General features: G+C 37.7%; 1 protein-coding gene across 1 annotated transcript in view; it reads right to left on the reverse strand.

Annotated features, from left to right (window-relative positions):
• LOC105492223 (integrin alpha FG-GAP repeat containing 1) overlaps positions 1-26,136 on the reverse strand; it is a 294,233-nt gene that overhangs the window by 180,781 nt on the left and 87,316 nt on the right. The window contains exons 7-8 of the mRNA XM_011759246.3: positions 22,363-22,427; positions 12,898-12,979 (exon numbers count right to left, since the gene is read on the reverse strand). Of these exons, the coding sequence (XP_011757548.1) occupies positions 12,898-12,979; positions 22,363-22,427 (147 nt within the window). The remainder of the gene's footprint in view (positions 1-12,897; positions 12,980-22,362; positions 22,428-26,136) is intronic.

A 26,136-nucleotide genomic window follows, 5' to 3' on the forward strand; every position in this document is an offset into this window, starting at 1 on the left:
AAGATGCCCAGTTTCACCACTTCTATTAAAAGAAAATACTGGAAATCTTAGCCAGAGCAATTGGGTGAAAGACAGATATTAAAAGACATTCAAATTGGAAAGGAGGCAGTCAAACCATTCTTGTTTGCAGATGACATGATCTTATACAACCCTAGACTCCACCAAAAAAAAAAAAAAACCTTTTAGAACTAATAAATGAATTCAGTAAAGGTGCAGGATACAAATCAACATGCAAAAATCAGTAGCATTTCTATACACAATAATAAACTATCTGAAAAAGAAATCAAGAAAAAAAATTCCCACTTACAATAGTTACAAATAAGATACTGAGAATAAACCTAAGGAGGTGAAAGATCTTTATAATAAAACTATAAAATTGATGAAAGAAATTGAATCGGATACAAATAATGAAAAGATACCCTGTGTTCATGAATTGGAAGAATTCATAAATGTAACCGAAGGAATATGGTTAAAATGACCACACTACCCAAAGCAATCTACAGATTCACTGCAATCCCTATCAAAATACCAATGCCATTCTTTACAATAGTAGGGAAAGAAATCCTAAAGTTTGTGCGGAACAACAACAGACTTTGAAGAGCCAAAGGAATCTTAAGCAAAAAGAATAAAGCTGGGGGCACCAGAATACCTGACTTTAAAACATCCTACAAAGCTATGGTAATCAATACAGCATGATACTGGCACAAAAACAGAAACATAGACCAATAGAACAGAATATGAATACAGATATAAATCCATGCATCTACAGCCAACTGATCTTTCACAAAGGTACCAAGAACACACACTGGGGAAAGGACAGTTTCTTCAATAAATAGTGTTGGGAAAATTGGATTTCTACATGCAGAAGAATGAAAGTCAACCCCCATTTCTCATCATATTAAAAAAAATCAATTCAAAATGGATTAAAGACTTAAAGGTAGGACTCAGAACTCTGAAACTACTAAAAAAATACATAGGGGAAATACTTCATGACACTGGTCTCACCAAGGATTTTTAAAAATAAGATCTCAAAAGCACAGGCAACAAAAGCAAAAGTAGGCAAATGAGATTACAGGATTACAGCAAACTAAAAAGCTTCTGCACAGCAAAGGAAACAAGTAAGAGTGATGAGACAACCTAAAAAATGGAAAAAGATATTTGCGATCTACACATCTGACAAAGTGTTAATATCAGAATTCATAAGGAACCCAAACAATTCAATAGCAAAAAAAATTCTGATTAAAAAATGGGCAAAAGACTTGAATGGACATTTCTCAAAAGACAACACAGAAATGGACAATAAGTACATGAAAAAATGCTCGACATCATGAATCATCAGAAAATGCAAATCAAAATCACAATGCGACATCACCTCACTCTAGCTAGAACAGCTATTATGAAAAACGATAACAAGTGTTGGTGAAGAACTGGAGAACAGGGAACCCTGACATATTGTTGGTGGGAATGTAAATTAGTACAGCCATTATGTAAAACAGTATGGAGTTTCCTCAAAAATAATTACAAATAGAACTATCATATGATTCAGCAATCCTACTACTGGGTATATAGCTAAAGGAAATGAAATCAGTATTTCAAGAGATATCTACATCCCTATGTTTATTATAGCACTATTCACAACAGCCAAAAAGGAAACAACCAGAGTCCATCAAATGTATGAATGGATTAAAAAAAAATGTGGTATGTATATACATACAATGATTTATCGTTTGGACATGAAAAGGAATGTAGTCCTGTCATTTATGACAACACGGATGAACCTGCAGGTCATTATGTCAAGTGAAATAAGCCAGACACAGAAAATAAATACCATATGAATTCACTCATATGTGGAATCTAAAAAAGTAGATCTTATAGAAGTAGAGAGAATAGTGATTATCAGAGGCTGGGGAGAGGATATGGATAGAGTCTGGTCAAAGGGCACAAAGCTACAGTTAAGATTGGCGGAATACTTTCTGGTGTTCTGTTGCAAAGTAGGTGACTATAGTTAACTGTGATGTATTGTTTTATTTCATAATAGCTAAAAGAGATTAATTTTGAAAGTTCTCACCACAAAGAAATGAAGTTTGAGGTGATAGATTTGCTAATTACTCTGACTTGATCATTATACAATGTATACATGTATTGAAACATCACATTGTATCCCACAAATATGTATAATTATTAAATGTCAACTAAAAATTTACAAAAACCTACAAAAATTTATATTCTGAAAGCCTGTTTTATTCCAACAGAAATCAATTTTAAATGAATTTTATATCAAAATCACTACTGTTGGGTTTGTTTTTTTTTCTGGAATCCATAAACACTATATATTCTAGAATTACAGATATTTATAATCATATTTTTGAGATGGATGACTTGGGAGAGTGGTCAAAGAGTATAAAAGTTCTAAAAATAATACGTGAAAAACAGGGAGCAGATGGAGAAGATTCACTATCAAAATACATGGTTCTAAAAGCAAACAGCATATTCTAGTGGGTCACACTGTTGGTGATCATTATTGAACATGATAACATATTTTAAAATGTAAACTAATGCAGATGAAGAAGGAGTGGATAGTGTTTAAGGATGCAGCTTGTGAGACAGAGCCAAGGATCATGTCCCGGCTCTGCCACTTCCTCCCTAGCTATGTGCCCTTGGTCAAGTTTCTTGTTTCTTAACCTCTCTGAACTCCTATAACCACATTCTATAATGTGGCTGAATAATATTGTTCACCTCAGAAAGGTTTGGAAAGATTACTTGAGATAAATGTAAAATATTTCCTATAAAATTGTTTCTGCCAAAAATAACTATTTTTAAGCATTATGAAACAGAAGCAAAGAGACATCTGCAATACACAAAACTTGTAAATCCTTTCAATGTCACTGATTAACAAAAACTTGAAAGCTTTCTCTTGATTGAATTCAACATACATTAGTTACAGAGGGTGATGTGATGACAGGCAGGGGCTAGTTAAATACAGAGAATGTCCACTTGTCTGTGTGTAACAAGGACTAAAAGGGAACTGTCTTGCTACTGGGGAACAGAACAGGAAAACAGGATTGCTTTGTGAGAGAGGCGAAGGGAACGGATTGCTGTGAATAAGTGATAAGTAGTAAAGGGTACTTTCACCCATTCAGTCACTATCCATCCATCATCCACCACGCATTATCCACCATCCATTCAACCCATCAATCCATTATTCAGCTCTTTAATGGGTTAAGGTTAAGCACAGAAAAGCTGTGTGCATGCCTACATCCAAGAAGCACAATTGTGACTTTGCTTATCAATGAATGGGGCATTTACACAGAGTGAAAATGTGGAGTTGCAGAGGGGAAAATACAGGGTTGAAATGGAAGTCAGACGAGTTTGAAAATAGGGCAGGATATTTTCTGCCTAGGGATGGCATAGGCTCTTCATAACGAGCTTCTATGCCACTCTGACTCATGGCAGGGAATTCCTCTCAGGTGTAATGTGCTACAGAGAAATAAATCTCACCACCTTTTGGTCCTTCCTAGGTATATGTATCTGTAAAGGTCTAACAATAGCCAAGTTGTCTGCAATAATCACTTTCATAGTACTGTTGCAATAAAAAAATGAAGAGCTATGCATAGTTAACAGAAGAGTTTCATGGGGTGCTCCATTTATCATAGATCAATTATACTAACTAGGGTAGGCTTAGAGTGACAAATATTCCAATTAATTTGTGGGTTATATTAGAAAGTATTAAACATACCATCTATTAAATTACAAAATATCAATATAATAATGTAAAATACAACATTATCCCATAGCATTTTTAAGTACGTTAAATTAAATATTGAAAAGGCTAAGTATACATTCATAATACCATGCATCATAAAAAAAATTAAATGCGGCCGGGTGCAGTGGCTCACGTCTGTAATCACAGCACTTTGGGAGGCAGAGGTGGGCGGATCACAAGATCAGGAGATCGACACCATCCTGGCTAACACGATGAAACCCCGTCTCTACTAAAAATACAAAAAAATTAGCCGGGCGTGGTGGCGGGCACCTGTAGTCTCAGCTACTTGGGAGGCTGAGGCAAGAGAATGGCATGAACACGGGAGGCAGAGCTTTCAGTGAGCCGAGATCATGCCACTGCACTCCAGCCTGGGCCACAGAGCAAGACTCCGTCTTAAAAAAAAAAAAAAACAAAACTGAAAAAAGTTAAATGTGCAGTACAGTCTTGAGAATACAATATGTCAGAGGTATATTTAGGAAAAAAACACTCTTACCTAGAAAGGCAAGAATTTATTATATTCATACCCGTACAAAATGGCTTCAGGGATATAGAGTCCTAGTTTTTCCTCATACTTGTATACCTTAAAAGAAACTAATATAGCCTAGTCTGCTTTAGATGTTGAATATGTATAAAGTCAAGACTATGAAGCAGCCATTTTATAATTTTTACATAAATTATAATTTCCAATCAAAATGCATTCAAAATATTTATCAGAATCACATCTGGCATCCATGTCTCACCAAGATAGATGTCTCAGAGAAGGCTGCTACAAAGTAGAAACTCAGAAACTAATCACTTTTGCTGTGGTAACTATTGCACTGCAATCATCACAGACATGGAATGAAAAGGAAATACTAATGAACTGGGTTCATTATTTGTTTGAAAGAGTATTGCAAATATTAGAAGAGTACTCTAAGAACACCTCACCACTTTGGGTGCTTTATGGCAATGAGTGCACATAAAATATTTGTTTTACCAAAAATTTCTAATAGCATTTTCTTTTTTTGATGGGATAGGGGCAGAGCAGGCTGAGGGAGACAAAGGTCCTACAGGTTAGAGGGAGAAATGCTTAAACTGGTTATGATGCCTTCAAATACATGGAAACAGAAGTGGCACTATAAAAAAAAAAGGATATTAAGAAGCTGTGCAAATACAGTTGTCTATTTAAATGCTAAATAATAGTAAATACTGTAGATAATGTATGTTGTTATCTACTGGTCAGAACTTATGAATTAGAAAATGTAAACAGGAAGGCTAAGAATTAACAATGTATAAGGATCCAGGATGTCTCCTACTGAAATCAGCACCCATGCATTTTAGATTGAGAACAATTTTTAATCACTTAACTTTAATAAAAATAAGTAAAAGTAATGATATGTTTCTCTTTATCATACGAATGACTCTCAGAAGTTTTGGTTTAGGATTATAGTTGAAGGTCTTAAGACATCCTAAACTTGAGCTCAATTCTTAAAAACCATTTATAATATTTTAAAAATTTCAATGTTGATACTGAATAGTTAATATCCAATTGAATAGAGTATTTTTCATTTAATTAAATAATTCATTTAAAATTATTCATTAGTATTTATAATGTGACTGGCACTGCTATAGGCTTGAGAGAGACAATGGTGGACAAAACACACCAATGGAGTTCTGGTGAGGGCACATGAGTGGAATGAACACCAAGTGAGCAAGAGTCTGTAATGGAGAAAAACAAAGCAGGAAAGTGGGGCAGAAGTGCTGGGGGTAGGGTTTACAGTTTTACATAGCGTGGTCAGGGAAAGCCTCCAGGAGACGGTGATGTGGCAAAACCAGAAGGTGGTATGGGGTTGAGTCATGAGGAATATCATGCAGAGGGATAAGCAAGGGCAAAGGCCTCAGGAGGGACAATTTGCAGAACACCAAGAAGGCAGTGTGACTGGAGCACAGGTGCATTTATAATGTTAGAAAGAAAGGCAGGACGCTTTGGACACGCACTCCTTCATTTATCCATTATTTGTCTTCTAAATGGCAGTTAAACAAGGACATGCTAATATCCAACTCTGTGTCTCTCCAGAGCTTGTATCTCCCATATGTATTTCGTTTTGTCTTCTAATAGACATCTCAAACTTAACATGTCCCAAACAGAACTATCAATTAACAGAACTCCGGAGTTCCTCTTCCTACTCCTTTCCTACCTCATCAAATGGCGCTGAGTTGTTCAAACCAAAAATCTAGAAATCATTCTTCTTTTTCTCTTCCCTCCAACATCTAATCCACCAGCATTTCCTGTTAACTTTGTCTCCAGTATGTCCTAAATAAGACTACTTCTATCCATTTCCAGGTGGTTTCCCTGGTCCAAGTCACCATAGCTTTTCCCTCTTAACTAGTCTCCTTGAAGTTTCCAATTACATGTAGAATAAAATCCAAACTCCTTGTTACCTTTGTCCACAAAGCACTACAAGACCTGGCCAAGTGCCAGCCTTTTTATTTTTATTTTTTATTTTTTTGAGATGGAGTCTTACTTTGTCACCCAGGCTGGAGTGCAGTGGCGCGATCTCGGCTCACTGCAAGCTCCGCCTCCTGGGTTCACACCATTCTCCTGCCTCAGCCTCCCTGGCAGCTGGGACTACAGGTGTATGCCACCACGCCGGGCTAATTTTTTGTATTTTTAGTAGAGACGGGATTTCACTGTGGTCTCGATCTCCTGACCTCGTGATCCGCCTGCCTCGGCCTCCCAAGTGCTGGGATTACAGGTGTGAGCCACCGTGCCCGGCCTTGCCAGCCCTCTTTTTGTTCCTTGAACATCAAGCTTATTTTTGCCTTAGAATCTTCACTTATGTGTTCCCTCTGCATGGAGCATTTTCCCCAAAAACCTTCTACAACTTCATTCAAGTCTCAGATCAGATATAACCTCCAATGAGCTACCTAAAATAGCCCTTCTCATTTCCTATGATAGCCCTTTGTTTAATTCCCTCAGAGCTCTTACCACTTTCTTACAATTCCTTATTAATTTAATTGTTTTTGTCTTTCTTCCCTCAATAGAATTTAAACTTCATGAGAACAGGGTTTTTGTATGCTTGAGGCTTGGCTATATGCCAAGCACCGAATACACAGCCAGTCCAAAGAGTAAGAACTCTAAAACTATTTTTTGAATTCATTAACCAACGCCTTGTACACAATAGAAATATTTCATTATAAAACAGAAAGGAAACTAATGGAAGAAAAATGAATTGCTCCACAATTTTAAAGAATAAACAGACTGAACTATTTGATTGAATCCTGTGTATGTACCATACAATTCAAAGAAAATGAAAGTATTATAATGCAGCACTTATGTCTAATTTGCCCATATTACACATATTAAAGTACTCTATATTTGTATTTACTTGATAATTTCTGACTAGTAAGGATAGTGCTATGGAATAGTAGTACATTTAAGAAAGAATATCTGCAACTTCAAACACTTTGCTGCTTTATTGATTTTTGACTAGTGTTCAATGTCCCTTTTTAATGAAAAAGGGGCTACTTAACAAAAGCGCAGCCAATTTTCAACTATAAGAAACAAACAAACAAACACACAAAGTGTGCCATTAATGTAAGACTGTGGACCAAAAGCCAATCTTAAATGACTTACATAATAAGACCAAGTACAGAAAGCACAGCACCCAGAATTTTCTGCTTTCTAGCTTCTTTTGTAATATAATTGTCACCTATTTGAAGGCATTTGACTTTTAAAATTCTTTTGTGAGAGAGAATATGAACATTCAATTACCAATTAGCATTCAGACTAAATATAAAATTTACATTTCCATACACGGCTCATCCGATTTACTTTCCAGATCAAACATGAACAAGAAACAATTTTAATTTGTCAGATGGTTACTGAATACACCTAGCCATGAAACAAAGGGAGCCTAATTGCTATAAATGCTTTGAAATCAGCTCTACGATGGTTAATTTAGAATTAACATCTGAATCTTTACCAAATATTATAAGACTTCACAAAACAACTTTAATGTGTGGTGTCCCTGCCTTTCTCCTTTACTAAATGTCATTGATTACTGTGCTAGGTACTGGGTGTACTCAATTGAATCATATTTGGGGTTAACCATCAATGAGACTATCTTTAAGTTGTTCAAGATTTTCCAGTATGTTTATAACTTTCACGAATGACAGTTTTCCATTTTCATTAGCTCCTTTATTTTTTATAGGATTATCTAGATCTGACTGACAATTCCAAGTCCCAATTCATCATGCCCAGTATTCTCCCTTTACTTGAAGAAGAAAGTGTGATCTCCTTCTGAAGATGTGATACACAGCAGTTAGCATGAGATCTATATAATTTATAAATAAATTTATATGACATTTACAATAATTCAATCTATAAAAAATGATGACATTCTGTATAAGGTTTCTGTTTTTCCTTCGGTTTTTTTTTTTTTTTTTTTTTTTGAGACGGAGTCTTGCTCTGTCACCCAGGCTGGAGTGCAGTGGCCGGATCTCAGCTCACTGCAAGCTCCGCCTCCCGGATTTACGCCGTTCTCCTGCCTCAGCCTCCTGAATAGCTGGGACTACAGGCGCCCGCCACCTCTCCCGGCTAGTTTTTTTGTATTTTTTAGTAGAGACGGGGTTTCACCGTGTTAGCCGGGATCGTCTCTCGATCTCCTGGCCTCGTGATCCGCCCGTCTCGGCCTCCCAAAGTGCTGGGATTACAGGCTTGAGCCACCGCGCCCGGCCTTTCCTTCAGTTTTATAGCTTTTATTGATTTCCACTACATCTAGTATTATATACAAAATTGATACCCATTTTCTCTAATTTCTATTGACTTTTTGTCCTATATAATTTAATAAGAGATAACACCTTATTTATAGGAACTCTAGATTTTGATATTCAGAGCCTACGTAGAAAGAGACTCAAGATTAACATACAGTTTAAAAGGATGATATAGTAGGGCAAGACAGAAAACATGTCTTCTAGAAGATACACCTTCCTTGATGATTTCTTAGCTATGAGAGACATTTATGGGTTGCAGATGTTCCAAATATGAGACTAGAGCCCAGAACCTCATCTGACACTTACCAGTAGCAGCAAGTATTTATTGGGTAATTTCTATGACTCAGGGACTGCTGTAAGAATTCTGCAAATAATAACTTTTGGGCCACTAATACACTGCTAAAATGAAAATCGAAAGGTCTTTTTTTGGTCTTCTTTCGCATTATATTTTAATACATGCCGATGGTTCCTGACCACCTTTTAGCACCCATTTTTCTCCCTCCTTAGCCCTCTGTCCACCTCCATTTTACACCTTCTTCTTTGGAGGGCTCATCTCAGTCTTGACCCCTTCCCTCTTAAAGGGCTCTCACAACTGCCTTGGCTTTTTCCCTCAGCTTAGGTCTGCTAAATGTGATGGTTTTGTTGTCTTTACAGCATGATTAATGTGATAAATTTAAAGTGTTTCAGTACCTAATTCAGCTCTCTCTCCTGATTTACCTATCTTTGTGAATGGTATTGCCCTTCTTTGGGTTATTCAGAGTCAGTTTTTTATTTTTTACTCTCTCTAGTGTCAAACCAATCAGAAATTTACTAATTCCCTCCACATACTGATGTAGTTCAGCTCCGGCTCGCACCATCTCATGCCCTGACCTGTCTCCTATATGGTTTCCACCTTTAGAAAATACTGTATTTTAAGACTGTTTAAATCTGCTTCTCTTTTAACATGAAAATCTCAGGCACCTCAGAGGTTCTAATAATCTTCCTCTGAACTCCTACTGCATGCTCAAGAAGCATTACATTATGCATATCCCACCAGACCAGAAGATTTTGTTCAACTTTACTCTCTGAAGTTAATAAAAAAGGTATTAACAGATGTTCAAAATTGTTCCACTACTTCCCATCACTTCTACAGAATAAAATCAACATTTGTTCATCTGTTATTCATTTGGTAATCCAATGGGTTCCCAGGCCATTTATTATGCTTCTATATTTTTACAGAAACTGTCGATTCAACCCAAAGTGATTTATTCACTAGTCACTAACCAAACCATTTTTATATCTCCACATATTTTAAGCAAACCTTAGATTTGTTTCAAAGTCCAGTACAAAATCTCACCACTTCCATGAGACTTTTGTACCCCTTCTCAGCTTAAGATGATCTATGTTGCTGCAAGACTTAGCACTTTTTCCATGGCATTAATTTCATAATCAACAATGAAATGCAGTTTGGTTTCTCTTATATCGTGGCAGCTTGTTGCTTTACTCTTGTATTTTTTTTTTTTTAACATATTCATATTCTGTCTTCCCCAATGGACCCTCCCTCCTTCCCTCCTTCCCTCCCTCCCTTCCTTCCTTCCTGGGTTGGAGTGCAGTGGCACGATCACTGTTCACTGCAACCTCTGCCTCCCAGGCTCAAGTGATCCTCTCACATCAGTCTCCTGAATAGCTAGGACCACAGGCTTGTGCCATCATGCCCAGCTAATTTTTTTGTATTTTTGGTAGAGACGGGGTTTCATCATGTTGCCCAGGCTGGTCTCAAACTCCTGAGCTCAAGTGATCCTCCCGCCTCAGCCTCCCAAAGTGTTGGGATTACAGGTGTGAGTCACTGCACCAGGCCTGTAAAATTCCTAAAGGCAAAGATTTTACCTTTAAAATCAGTTTTCTTACATAGTATTCAGCACAATATTTAAAGCATAATAGAAATTCAATGTTTTTCTCAGAGGTCTAACTTTTGCATTTTATTTGGTGTTAAAGACCCTGTGAAACTACATAACCTCTTCTTTCATTCTTAAAAAAAATTTTTTTTAGAGATGAGGTCTCACTTGTGTTGGCCACGCTAGAGTGCAGTGGCTCGACCACAGCTCACTGCAGCCTTGACCTCCTGTGCTCAAGCAATTCTCCTGCCTCAGTCCGAGAAGCTGAGACTACAGGTACAAACCACCACACCAAGCCATACATGACCTTTTCTAAATGAGTCGTTCATGCGACTCAAAAAATAGTATCAATTTTACACGAACTCAAAAGTTCTAAGATAAAAATTCTAACACTTTTTTACTCAGCAGTAAGTATATACTTTGGTTTCTTTCTTGCCATTGTTGACTACTACTTCTCTATAATTTACTTTTTCACTATTAAATTAACATATTATTCTAGCCACATAACAAAATTTGGAAAATAGGGAATACGCTACTTTAACAAAACCATTATTACCCTTTGGCTGTGTTTCTTTCTAGTCTTCTCTCTTTTTTTTTGACAAGTGAGCTGGGAGCCTTTAAACACTTCACTTTGGTTCAGACTTCTTGTCACGTACATCATTTATTTAAGCATGTGCACTCTTTATCAACTGAACGGTAAATTTCTGGAATCATGCTGACTTCCTGGCTGTCAGTCACTTCCCTTGTTTTGGTTCAAATGAAGTAGGTGGAAAGGAAGACAGAGGGCTGGATGCAATTCACAAACGCATTCAAATGTACACTTTTCACAGGAAGAAAGCATATTTTCGATATGTTAATATTCATATTTTTGGACCCAGCAGTCTTTTTTGCCAATATTCAACTAAAATGCCAATGTGTGATATTTATTAAAAGTGTACTAATACATTAAAAAAGTTTACTGATAAACTACCGAAAACTAATAGAAACAGGGAGCAATAGTTATGTTTCTTAATCTGACTGTGTCTTATAATCTGCATATCTTAAAAACACTAATGTGTAAATGTTTATGTTTATCAAAATTGTAAAAAATCCTCAAAGCTACTAATAATTTTGTTAAAAGTAAGGCACGTTATGATATAAAACACACGATCACAAAAGATGTAACTTTAATTTGGAGTTTTTTTAACCAGGAGTTAAGGGGGTCAGAGACATCTCTGCACTCCCTGAGAAGTAGATAGTACATATATACCTTTTTCCTAAAGAGAGACTTGCAGAGAGAGCTGTTATTAATCTAGCTAATCAAATTAGTCAGCAAATTCCAAAAAATAATGTCATGGGCTCTATCACTTGACTATTGGCATTAAAAGCTGTAAAGGCAATAGAAATTTACTCAAAATTAACATAATATTCAATATAAAGATTCAGGTTAAAATTTCCATGATATGACATTATCAAAACTCCTGATGTAGCCGTGTCAGGACACATCCATATGACACTGAACAGTGAGTTGTTTTAGTCAGCTGCATAAAGAGCAGCGGAGGCAACAAGAACAAAAAGCAGGTAAGTCCAATGAACAGACTCAAACTACAATTTGAGATGAGGTTCCACTAGGTTGCCCAGGATAGTCTTGAACTCCTGAGCTCAAAGAGTCCTACCAAGTAGCTTGGGCTACAGGCGAGAGCCACTGTATCCACCTCAAACTCTAACTTCCTGTGCTCTTGCTATAAGCCTCTCACTGTGCTTTATTTACATTGTGCTGTTCATAATAGCCTTTAGAGGTGGATATTATTGTCATTTCCACTTTATATATGAGGAAACTCAGGTATCTGAACATGGTGATGTCTCATCTACATGTTGAGGAAAGCCTACGGTGTTTACTGGCATAATGAAGGATCGGTGGGACGGGAACAAGCACTGAACAGCTTTTAGGTAGGGGTCACCCAGACCACTTTCCCATCTAATATAATTACTTTGACAAATGATAAAAAGAGCCACACGTGCTTTGGAAGTTCCTGACCAATGTGAACTTAATTGTGCAGAATCTTACGGAAAACAGAAATTCATATGTCCTCTTTTGGGTAATTCATAATAGATATTACTCTGCTTTAAAATTAAGTTGTAAATAAAAATGGCTTTTAGTACTGGTTTTAAGAGGTCAGATTAACTCCTTCACTTCTATTTGTTCCATATGTTGGATATACATGAAGAATTTATGGTAATTAATACCTGGTATTCTTTAGAAAAAGTCTCAGTAGATTTTCTTGTTTTGCATATTACTTCTGCAAACAGTATTAAACTATTTTTTAAATACATCATAAATTTCTCCTTATTTCATTAAGGAATTGACATGTCATGTACCGTACTATTATAGAATAGGCATCTTTTGAAGCTATAATAGTTATTTCCTGCTATGGGGAATTAATATAAATAGATCAAAAAGAGGGAGAGAATTGGAAAGGCAAAAGCCTTTTTTTTTTTTTTTTTTTTTTTTTTACCAAATCTTACCAAAGTCTGCAAATGCTGACTGTCCAACCACCATCATATTTTGAGGTTTTTCCAATATAGTACTGACAGAGAAGTTTCCATCCTGTTAAATGAAGAAAACTTTGAATTAGACCATCTTAGTCCACTCATTTGTTAAATGTAAAACAAAGCATTCTAACTGAACTAGGGAAATAAGTAACTTCAGGATTTTGTTGTGTTGCACAAAAATTATTCCAATCTCCTGTTCCACTTTTATTTTGAAGCAAAGGAAACACCTGTGCGTTGAAGAAGAAAATATGAATCTGGTATGCTTTCCTTGCTGTCGATTCTGGTATCTTTTACCATTTCATCATCATAATTTCAGAGAGTAATAATTTCAAGTACTGTGGAAGCCTTTGGAAATATAAAGAATTATAAAACTAGTTCCTACCCTCAAAGAGCTTACAGTCATTTGGGAGATAGAATACAAGTCAGAAAGAAAGCTTTTCTGACGGTAACACATAAACAGTATAAGTATAAAGACATGTTTTGCAGATTTTAAGGGAAGAAGATTCTTTTCGGAACAATTAAGAAAAGATATTGAAATGAGAGGAGAATTCCATTGATCCTTAAAGTGCCAATCCATCATCAACTCAAGTTTACGTTTCAATTAGAAGGGAAGCAAAGGATTACAACAGCAGCCACATGCTGACTGAGAAGCAGGGGTGCCTAAGCTAAACAGAAAAGGAGAGCTTATTAGCGATCCTCTATTTCACTCACTCTTTCCAAACAAAAACAGCACACATCTGACTACCAAAAACAATACACATTTCTTTAAATTATTGTCTTTCCCTTCTATAATTTTAGATTATTACACAAGAAAAAGAAATCAAAACAATGAATTTGAAATTTTGAGCTCTCAGGTTTGTACAGAGTTCTTATCACTGACCTCTCTATTTTCTGTTTGAGATACTGACTCTGATTCCTACATACTGTATACAGGATATCTGTATACTTTAAAATGAGTTTTTCCTTCTTTGTTCCTCTAAGGATACTGTAGATCTGTCTGAGTGAAAAAACGAGCACTGGTTTTCTCCCTTATGCTCTCACACAAGAATCAATAGACATAAGACTTCTGTGACTACATGTGGGGGATTTTTCCCCGCTATAAACAAGCAATCATTTCTGCAGTGGATATCACCTGGCAGTCCTCTAATTCCACACGTTGAGGGCTCAGTCCCCCAAATTATCCTAGACACCAGTACCCCACGTTATTTGGACCTCCAGTATTTCTGCCTGACCAGCTTCAAGTTGGGACTCACACCACCTACTCTTTGGATTCACAGCTGGAGTGGCTCGCAGAACTCTGGGAAACATGTTTACTGAGGATATTATAGAGGGTATTATAGAGGATATTACAAAGGATACAGATGAAGAGATGAGTAGGGCGAGGTACGGAAGGGTCACAGAGCTTCCATGCCCTCTCTGGGCACTCCACCCTCCAGGAACTTCCCCACCTGTTCAGCTATCAGGAAGCTATCAGAACCTAGTTCTTTTAGGTTTTTAAGACGGCTTCATTATGTAGGCATGATTGGTGAAACCGCTGGCCACTAGTGGTTACTTTAACCTTCAGACTCTCACCCGTCCCTGGAGGTTGTGGGGAGGGGCTAAAAGTCCCACTCCTCTAATTATGTATTGGTCATTCTGGTGACCAGCCACATTCTGAAGTTATTTTGGGGATGCCATCTACCGTTCAACTCATTAGCATACAAAAAGACATCCCTTTGGCGATTCTAGGTCTTTCAGAAGTTGTATGTTAGGAAATGGGGACTAACATCAAATATGTATTTCATAATATCACAATCTGCAAGTCGGTTTCTTAAGAAATCATTGCTGATCTTTACAGAGAAATGCACTGCTATAATAAAAGCACAAAACCCAAATGCTTGAGGACCATGAGTAAGGAAATAAGATTTTTCTTGTGACAAGCAATGTTCCAACCACTTTAACACTCCATTATCCCTGTGCAGAAACATGTTTCCCCTCCCATTATTAAATCATCTGATGTACTTTTCAATGATTTTCTACAGACATCTTATTTAGTAAGGGTATTAAGCCTTAGGCTTTCCCTCCAGTCTTACCTGGAACCTGAAACTGCATTAGAGATGTGTCAAAGTTGCCAAATCCCTAGCTGAACTGTCAAGTGCTTTTGCATTTTAGAAAGATCACAGCATTGGCTGGGCGCGGTGGCTCACACCTGCAATCCCAGCACTTTGGGAGGCTGAGGCAGGCAGATCACTTGAGGTAAGGAGTTCGAGACCAGCTGACCAACATGATGAAACCCCGTCTCTACTAAAAATACAAAAAAAATTAGCTGGGTATGGTAGTGCACACCTGTAATCCCAGCTACTAGGGAGGCTGAGGCAGGAGAATCATGTGAACCTGGGAGGTGGAGCGAGCAAGTGAGCCAAGACTGAGTCATTGTATTCCAGCCTGGGTGACAGAGCGAGACTCCATCTCAAAAAAAAAAAAAAAAAAAAAAAAAAAAAGGGAAAGACAGATCACAGCACAGCACTGTGTAGAGTGTATACAGTGTTTCATGAATGAATGGAAAAATCTCTCTTAAAATATATCAGCCTCCTATGAGATAAAGCTGAATGTCAACTCAATATACTAAATGGAAGTGAACAAATTACCCCACTGAAGGTCTATTAATTTTGGTAAATATATCTAGAATTATATGGATATAACCTCATGATTTATCTCCATCAAGAAACATGAACAGCCTTCCATGTCTTCTAAGATGCCACTTTTACAATGAACATCAATAGAAGAGCAATGCCCACTTCTAATTGCTGGAGGAAAAGAATACATTCTGACCACAGTGAGAGTAAGCAGAACACATTATACATATGACAGAGTTGGGGGAAAAGACAAGACTTTATTAGACAACTTTTCCATTATTATCATTACTTGTTCTTTACTTTGCTTAGCAGTATAGACATATATAACTTCATTTGCATTCAGATTACTTACATATTTAATATGTAACAAAATGATTTAATAAACTGCATCATCAATATATTTTATCTCAATAGATAACACATTTTAAAGTGTAGCACAACTACACTCATTTTCAAAGATGAAGCTGCTCTGTTGCTATTAATGAGGGAAGAGAAAGATGATAAATACTGTTTCCCATTTTGTACATATTCTGGGAGAACAGTCTGGTGCAAAGAACACCAGACTTGGAGGAAGCTGAGGTGAGTTCCAGTCCTGCTTTCATTGAAAAGTTATGTCACTTTGGGATAGCCACTCACTGTTCTAGGCTTCAGTTCTTCAGTTGTTAGAAGGGGTTAAATGTACTGTCTACTTGCAGGGTTCTGGAGAGGTCAAATGGAATGAAAGATAACAAAGTGTTCTGCAAAATGCAACGTATCAGGCACCTACATGGTACTGTCATAATGGCAGTCCTGTGCTTATGATTTGCAAGTACTTTTTTCACAGGCTGCCATTTGGTCCTCATTTACTCCATGGTCTGACTCTCTTTTTTACTTTTGGATTGGAATCTCCACCTATTTGTATATTTATATTCTTTAGTATGAGAGTAATTTTGCTATGAAACAAACAACATTACTTTTTTTTACACTGTGCTATTTTTTAAAAACTGATAAATAATAATTATACATACTCATGGGGCACAGAGTGATGTATAGTGATTGGATCAGGGTTATTAGCATATCCATCATCTCAAACATTTATCATTTCTTCCTATTCAGAATACTCAATATCCTCCTTTTTTTTTTGAGATGGAGTCTTGCTGTGTCGCCCAGGCTGGAGTGCAGTGGCACAATCTCGACTCACTGCAAGCTCCGTTTCCCGGGTTCATGCCATTCTCCTGCCTCAGCCTCCTGAATAGCTGGGACTACACGCACCTGCCACCACACCCAGCTAATTTTTTTGTGTTTTCAGTGGGGATGGGGTTTCACTGTGTTAGCCAGGATGGTCTCGATCTCCTGACCTCATGATCTCCCTGCCTTGGCCTCCCAAGGTGCTGGGATTACAGACGTGAGCCACCATGCCCAGCCTCAATATCCTCAATCTAATAGTGGCAGGAGACAGACAAATTCCTAGGCAGATAGGGATGGGTCCCCAGTGAAACCCCACCTTCAAACCAAAGAAAAACTAAAGCCTGAATCCAAGCAGCCAGTTTCGGGTAAAGTCCCCGACCAGAGTGAGAACTCCCTTGATGCCTCTTAGACAATAAAATGGTGCTTTTTCCAGGCCGCCATGGACCAATCAACATGCACTCCCCCATTCTGAGCCCATAAAAACCCCAGACTCAGCTACATGTGGGGATTCCCTGCCTTTGGGTAGGGGCTGCACACTTCAGGTCCCCTCTCCGCTGAGAGCTATTCTGTTGCTAAATAAAACTCTTCTTCACCTTGCTCAATCTCTGGTTGCCCACTGTAACACCCTCTTTAGGGCCCTGCAGTTGCTGGTGTCTCCAAATTTTTCAGGCACCACCGTGCTCCCCTCATCCAAACTCTGGCACCTAAGTCAGAAGCTGCTTGTGGTACGCCTGGTTGTGCCTCAGCCTTGCATGGAGTCGGTGCCTGGAGCAGCTGCCCTGCACTCACTTGCTCATACACTCCTCATCACGCTGTGCCTGGCTTGCCCACAGTGGGTGTGAGACTAGGGCTGGTAGTGTCAGCCAAGCACAACCTGCCAGGTCGCATGGGCAGAGCCAGCCCAGCGGTTGTAAGTGAAACTTGAGCAGAGGCCCCACCAGCGGTGGAGGTCTCTAGCTGGCGAAGTGGCACTGAAAAAATCCTGTGTCGCTTTCCAGTCAATTCCAGTTATTTGAAACTATATATTATTGTTAACCGCAGTCATCCTGTCAACTGCAGTGCTATGGAAGACTAGAAATTATTCCCAGTTAGCTGCAATTTTGTATCCTTTGACTGCAGCATTTTTTTTACTGTGGTGTTCTTACCGATCTGCACTGTTTCCCTGCAATCGAAAATTCAACGAACTCACTAGGGGCTCTATTGCAGCCATCTCTTTACCTTTTCTTTTCCAAGTTGGTTTCTGGAATTATTGTGTACTAATTTCAATGACTTAAGGGTAGAAGGTTTAGAAACAGATTTCCTAGTTCAACTCTCAGCTCCACTGTTTGCTAGCCATGAGGCAGGAATAAGTTAGTCCTTCTTTAAGCATTCCTTGACTTACTAAAAAATGTATTTTTACAAGGATTTTGAGGATTAAGGAGATAATCCATATAAAATGCTCAGTATAGTGCCTAGCACACAGCATGCATTTAGTTAACGTTAGTAATAGTGTGGTAGTAGTAGGAACACTAGTAGTAACTACTGCTACCACAACTACCAAAACCACTGAAGCAGTTAACCCACACCTGTTGACAAGGAGACTTTCTCCCATTTTCTGCTTGAATTCCAACCAAAAGTGTCATGTGGTAGCAAGTAGCCTTTCATGGATGACTACCAATGCTTTGGCTTTCATGTTTAATATTTAATGTTAAAATTGCCATATTTATAAAGGTAAAAACTGACCATGAAGCAGTAATGACGACTGCATGTTCCTATCTTTATTCATGTAAAGCAATGGTTCTCAACTGAGGCAATTTTAGTCCCCTGAGAACATTTGGCAATGTCTGCAGACATTTTTGATTGTCACAACTGGGAGGTGGTTACTATGAACTAGTGAGAAGAGGTCAGCGATACTGCTAAACAACCGACAATGCACAACACAGTTCTTCACAGAAAGAATTATCTGGCTCAAAATGGTGACAGTGCCAAGGCTGAAAAATTCTGACATAAAGGGTGTCCAAGGATCTGGTTTTGCCATTCTTAACTCTTTCTTCATGACACTTATCTACTTTCTTCCTTGAGTTCTGTTCCTACATTTCCAACCACTTCGTTGTCTCTGTTTTTTGCTTTTTTAAAAATAATTTTAATATAGAGATGAGGTCTTGCTGTCGTTCAGGCTGGAGTGCAGTGGTGCAATCATAGCTCACTGCAGCCTCAAACTCTTGGGCTCAAGCAATCCTCCTGCTTCAGCCTCCTGAGTAGCTGGGAGACATGTCTCTATTCTACAATAATTTTTTTCCTGCCCCAAATTAGTTACTTCTTTTGTATTTTTCTATTTCTCTCTCTTTTTTAAAAATTTTTTTGAGATGGAGTCTTGCTCTATTGCCCAGGCTGGAATGCAGTGGCATGATCTCACTGCAACCTCTGCCTCCCAGGTTCAGGCGGTTCTTCTGCCTCAGTCTCCCAAGTGGCTGGGATTACAGGCATGTGCCACCACACCTAGCTAATTTTTGTATTTTTAGAAGAGATGGGGTTTCACCAGCTGGCCAGCCTGGTCTTGAACTCCCAACCTCCAATGATCTGCCTGCCTCAGCCCCCCTAAGTGCTGGGATTACAGGTGTGAGCTACTGTGCCTGGCCTCTACTTCTCTTATTGCTCACCAGAACAAAATGTAAGTAAGCAGTGTGTTAATGGTCATCCTGTATTCTCATATCTAACCCTTCTTGTCTATTCTCAACATTTCCTTCTTTAATCATTCATCTCTTTCCCACGTTATTATAAATTCCTCCTAAATTTATTATAAACTTTAATCTCTCCACCTCCAGATGTTGCATGCTAACCTATCTGATATACAGTGGCCAATTTAATTGTAATAACGAAGGTTCTATTCATCTCATTCTCAGTCCTAAAACAATAGCTTCTCAGTAGACTTTTAAGAGATCAAATTACTTAGTTTAGAGATCAAAGCTCTTGCTGATCTTGTATAGACTAATTTTTCTAGTCTTACATTCCATTATCTCTTTTATGTTCTGGCCTAAACCAGCCACTTTCCATCATCTGGATGTGTCCTGTGTCTCCTGTGCAATTCCTTGCCTGCCTTTTCCTCTTTCTTTCTCACTTCCAAATCACTAAAATCCTTTAATTCATACTAGCCATGTTGAATACCACATCTTTTTTTTTTTTTTTTTTCCCTTTTGAGACAGTTTTTTGCTTTTGTCACCCAGGCTGGAGTGCAGTGGTGCGATCTCAGCTCACGGCAACTTCCCCCTCCTGGATTCAAGTGATTCTGCTGCCTCGGCCTCCTAAATAACTATGACTACAGGCATGCACCACTATACCAGGCTAATTTTGTACTTCCAGTAGAGAAGGGTTTTCACCATGTTGGCAAGGCTGGTCTTGAACTCTTGACCTCAGGTGATCTGGCCGCCTCAGTCTCCCAAAGTGATGGGATTACAGGTGTGAGCCACCACTCCCGGCCTAAATACCATGTCTTTCTTGAGGCCTTCACTGATAATTCTGCAACCAAATAGAAGCAACTGCTCTTTGAATTCCTGTAGCATAATGTATATATCATCATACCAGCCAGGGTCATCCATACTCACATCCCAGCTCCTAGTCTACAAGCCCTATTCACTTCTGTATCTGCCAGAGCACTACCATGGGGCTGTATAGATAACTGACTGATATGTAAAAAGATTTGTTGCAGCTTTCGTTCTTCCACTTGCTAATGTGGTTTTATAGGCTTTGAGGTTTCTTTGGCCAATTAGTATGCGACTGCAAAGTCTCTGTCCAATCTTTAATTGAAGATGATCATTCATTTTATGAAAACCACACTTTACCTACACTAGTTAATTCTGAATCTACTAATGATGAACTATTGTTACTGTGGAAACTGAGAAAGATTATCTCCTTGACCAAATTTTGGTTAGGCTCCTCTGAGAACTCTGCTTAACTTATCCCAACCACTGCCCAAGTAATTTCCCTTCCACTGACCCCCATCCTGCTCATTGGTTAAAACATCCTGATTTTCCTTGTTGTATCTGGAGGTGAGTCCAATCTCTTCCCCCTACTGCAAAACCCCACTGTAGGAGCCCTCTCAAAGAAAATCTGCCTTACGATCTTTAACAAGAGTTTAAAAATACTTTTTTTTTAAAAAGTTACTTACTGACCCGGTCACTTTATAAGAACAGTCCTTAGTCCCCATTTCCTAACAGCAAATTTATTAGTTTTCTTTAAAGAAAACAATAATAAAAGACCCAATCAAAATCGATTTTCTTCATCAAGAATCTCCTATTGAGTTGCTTCACTCCATTACGTTTAATTCAGCCTAGACTGAAAGAACCTCATATACTTAAGGGTGCTTCATTATGTTCTATAGATATCCTACCTATTTATAATGAGGCTTCCCCCGACCCCCAGATACAAGTTAATCAAATACACCTCTCATTTCCTAATACTACAAGATTCATTTGTGGTAGCAATGAAAGACCACCTGCAAACAAACTTCCCCCAGCAGTGGGGACTTAATGTATGGCAGTCATAAAAATATAGCAACCATATTTCTATCATCAGAAAAACAAATATAACTACATTTTTTAAAAAAGTAGTACATTAGTCTTTTTTGATTTAGATGTCTTACTTTCCCTTGCCCCATTAAAAAAAAAAAAAAAAAGAATCAAATTGCTGAGCTTAGAAGTAGTCGGAAGCTCTGATCTCATCTAAACACAGCAACCCCCCATTGTAGTTTCCTTCCATGAAGAGATCTGAGTCATGACCAGCATCACTTACCATATTATGAGGCATGGCTAATAATGAGTCTCCTTCCATAAGTTTGTGCTTTACATTTCAAAAATTTGCTTATTTTTTATCAGCATTTTAATAAAATTTATAAAAGGTTACGGCTTTAATTTGGATTGAATAAAATACAATCAGGAGTTGCAGATGGGAAATCAACAGACCTAAAATTAAAATTCGATAAATGCCTACTGCACGTCAGGCATGATCTTCACAAAGATCCTGCGAAGCAGAGGCTCTTACGCCAATTTTCTGTGTGTGGAAAGTGGGGTTTGATACTTGGCCAATACTTCACGAATATCACTGTGATGGCCAGTTTTGTCTGGTAATTAACCCATCATATAACTCACATCAAGCTAAAAGTAAAATAAAATCATGACATCAGTTTGGGAATCTTCTACTTAACAATTTAAAAAAACAAAACAAAACCCTATTGGGAAAGATTTCTTAATCCTAGTCAACCTGGCAGTAAGTTTGGTGTTTGTTGTCTTATTTCTTTACATAAGCCTAAAGGCAAAGGGGGAAAAATTAGTCTTTCTAAAATAGTTTTTTTCATAAACCATCATGCTGACAAATTAAGTGACAGTAACCTCTCTCAACAGCTGACAGCACAGCAGGGGTCCTGTTAACATGCACATTAGGGCAGCCTGATTGGTTTAATTGGCAGTCATGCCTAAAAACCTGCAGAGGAATTGATGCTGAATGAATCACTTCCTCCAGCAATATTCAGTAGTTTTGAATGCAGCAATGCAACCAAAGGCTCTTAAAGTTTTCTATTTATTGTTGAAATCAACCAAGTGATTATTTTCATTTTATTTTCTAAAATTGTGTGCTTTTACTGAAAGCCATCATTTTAAAATGCTTCAAAGAAAAGATTTCTTACCAAATTTTCCCATATCTCAAACTGGAAGGTACTAGAGGTGGCATTCAATGTCGTCAGAAATAAATCTACAAGGGAAAATAATAAAAACGTAAAGTTTTGTAGTCTTACTGATGTGTACATTTAAAAACAGAAAAAAACTGCAATACATTAAAATAATATGATTCTACTTAAACATATTTTAAATTATATTTTAACAAGTTTCATCCCATCAAAAAAAAAAAAAAAAAAAAAAGCAGATGACCCTGTATTAAAGAAAATGTATTTAACAAGGATATTTGGTATTAGTCCTTCAAAAGCATTCCTTATTTTCAAGAATAGTTATGTGTAGCACTTTTTAAAATCGTATGCTTTTCAATCTTTTTTATTCCAGAGTGTACTATATTTTTTAAAACAGATATTCTGATCACAATCATATTTGCTTTCTCACCTTGAAAGCAACACTTACCTATATATTATAGTTTTCAGCATTATTTTAAATCACAGTATTTCACCATCCAAAAGTTTTTGCACTCATGTTAAATGAACAATAAATTATGTTTCAAATTTTCAGTAATAGAATTGTCTTCATAAATTCCAGCTAACAAAAGGTTGTTTTATTGAAAAGTACAATAATTTTAATAAAATTTCTTTGGGAAAAAAAAAAAAAAAACAGGTTCACAGTCAAATCAAACATCCTGTTATTGCAAAGGCCTATTACTGCAAATAAATCTATTCTAGTAGCAGCATTTATTTATTTATTTATTTTATTTTTTATTTGAGACAGAGTCTCGCTCTGTCACCCAGGCAGGAGTGCAGTGGCGCGATCTCGGCTCACTGCAAGCTCAGCCTCCCACGTTCACGCCATTCTCCTGCCTCAGCCTCCCGAGTAGCTGGGACTACAGGCGCCCATCACCACACCCAGCTAATTTTTTGTATTTTTAGTAGCGACAGGGTTTCACCGTGATGGTTTTGATCTCCTGACCTCGTGATCTGCCTGTCTCGGCCTCCCAAAATGCTGGGATTACAGGTGTGAGCCACCGCACCTGGCCAGCAGCATTTACTATGTTTGCATCATGGCAATTTTACTTAGTGAATATATAAGGTATTAAAATGATGAGGTTGCTTATAGGAATATCAAAAGAACAGTACTATTTTATGCTTTAAAACACAAATTACTGGCCAGGTGCGGTGGCTCATGCCTATAATCCCAGCACTTTGGGAAGCCAAGGCAAGAGATCAAGACCAACCTGGCCAACAGAGTGAAACCCCGTCTCTACTACAAATACAAAAATTAGCTGGGTGTGATGGCGCATGCCTATAGTCTCAGCTACTTGGGAGGCTGAGGCAAGAGAATCACTTGGACCCAGGAGGCGGAGGTCGCAGTGAGTCGAGATTCTGATCTCCAGCCTGGCGACACAGGCAGACTCCGTCTCAACAACAACAACAACAACAACAACAACAACAACAAAAAAATTATTCCAGAGTAATGTGAAGGCCATAACTACTGAAAAAAAAAAGGTTTTTTTTTTTTCCTTTATTAGATATGCTCAGAAAACGATCATTCACATTTTAATGTGTTTTCTGTAAGGGTGTCATATGAATTTGATGAAGCTAATTTATCTAATACTTGTAATAATAAAGATTTTCATGGAATCACCCCAAAGCTAAGGAATTTATTTTTATAATTAGTTGAACTCAAAACTCCTCATTCCAAGTGGAACCATTCTTTTGTCCATGTATCAAATAGCTCTGTATTTATTTCCACAACAAGGAAAACGCTTTGCCTGTGGATATACAAATGTAGTTCTCTTTGAACGTGATTTATTTACTGTTACTTATGCATTCCCAATGATGTGTTACTTCCAAAGTCATTTGACATCATTCCTTTTCTTTCAAGATGAAGGGCAAATTCCTCAGTTGTTATGTGAAGGCCACCTTACCTACCTTTCCAGCCTCAATTTTGTGCTACTCCCTCATAAGAAGATTGTGTTCAGACAGAGCGAAGTAGTCACCAGATTTTATCATGTTTTCTGACATCTGTTTGCCTCTGTACATGTCATTCCTTGTCTCTGTAGTGCCTTTCCACCTCACAGCCACCTGGTGAACGGATTCTTCAAAACTGTCTGAAATGTCCTCTTCCTTCCAGAGTTCCTTCCTCTCCCTAGACTAATAGCTTTCCCACCACTGTTATTCTCCTGTGCTACCTCTGTCATGGCGGTGATTACAACCTACCATGGTATTCTGGCTTCACATCTGTCTGTCGGCTCCCTGAGGGCAGGAATCATGCCTAACAAATTTTTCTATCCCTGCTGTTTCTATGAGCCAGGAAATATAACATGTTCAAATGATTGTTGGATAATTATGGACAACATGCTATATGTATACCGTAGTTCTTGCAAATTTGCTTGGATGTCTAAAAATAACTGCTTTATTATGTCTTTAAATGGAAAGTCTTGGAAAAAGAAGGGTCTATGTTAAAGTGTTTCATTAAAAATAATCACACTGACTACTGTAGTAAGTATCTTTAAAAGGTGTTACATTTTTATAGCATCTGAAAATGTGAATAATCAGCATAAGAAAGTGATTAGGGATTAACAGCCAAAGAAAGTTCTAAGAATCATTAAGGGAGGCATGAGTGCAAGTTCTGAGCTACTTGAAAGAAGTAAAACCCGGAAAAGGGGCAAGCATGCTACTATATTACAGGTGAATTTATTCAAACTGAAAATATCCAACTTTTGAAACTCTTAACCCATTTGAAAATAGAATAAATGTGGAGACATGTTTTCAACAAGAAATCAAAGGCTTGGTGTCTTGATAAGGCAGTTAGCATCATGGGATTAGAAGAATGACTCTGTGACCATATATGGTTAGGATATGGTTAAGGGGGATAGTTAGAGCGAGTAGTGTAACTACCAGCAATTTATTGCCACTCCTTGAAAAACAATTAAAAAATTTTTTTTCCACTGGTGTTCTATTAGTCACAATCTATATTTGCATAGAAGGTGAAAATTATGCCCTGTTCTTTCATGCATATTTAAAGAATTTAGGAACTATAACACACAATGCTGATTGTATTGCCATGGCTTCACTAGCTATTCATTAAAACTTTGAAAAGTAGTAAAGCTAGATGAGGGATTGGAAGTATCTTGTAAAATAGATTTTTAAAAAAATCTTGTTTTACTATTCAATTATGTAAAGGGGCCATAGAAAAAATAAATGATTCATTACATGGAGAAACAAAAACAGAGAAAACTATTAGTAATTAAATATAAAGAATCATGCCTCAGACTTTGAATGAAATGGGAATGAAGAAACTCCTAGAAGAAAATTTTTAATCAATGAAACAATAAAGTTCTCACCCTCTCACATGGCTAAGAGTAATTCACAAAATAAAATTAAGGAAATGTACTGCAGAAACTGTCATGGATATGACATGCCACCCAGATGCCCTTTTGGGAATTAAGGATTTATTGTCTTAGCTCCTAGAAATATTTCTAGTAGACAATCCTAAGTGGTTAGCCCTCTTTGGAACAACTTTGGCTGAAAAGGAGCTACCTTGCAGAAGGTTGCATCCCTTTCTGGGCTAGCCTGCATCCAATCAATGGTCAATTTGGAGGTACAAAGGCTGGACTCACTCACCACTGCTCAGGACAACTCTACAAGGCAATTCCACATTCAGAGCTCCCCAGGGGTCACTTGAGGCTTTTACTGACACTGAATCGCAGCCCAACTCTGTTTCTGTCTCATGCCTTCCACTGGTTTTGACTATAAAATGAAACTTCATGCCTGTGAATC

The sequence above is a fragment of the Macaca nemestrina genome, chromosome 18 (assembly GCF_043159975.1).
Source record: "Macaca nemestrina isolate mMacNem1 chromosome 18, mMacNem.hap1, whole genome shotgun sequence".
NCBI lineage: Eukaryota > Metazoa > Chordata > Mammalia > Primates > Cercopithecidae > Macaca > Macaca nemestrina.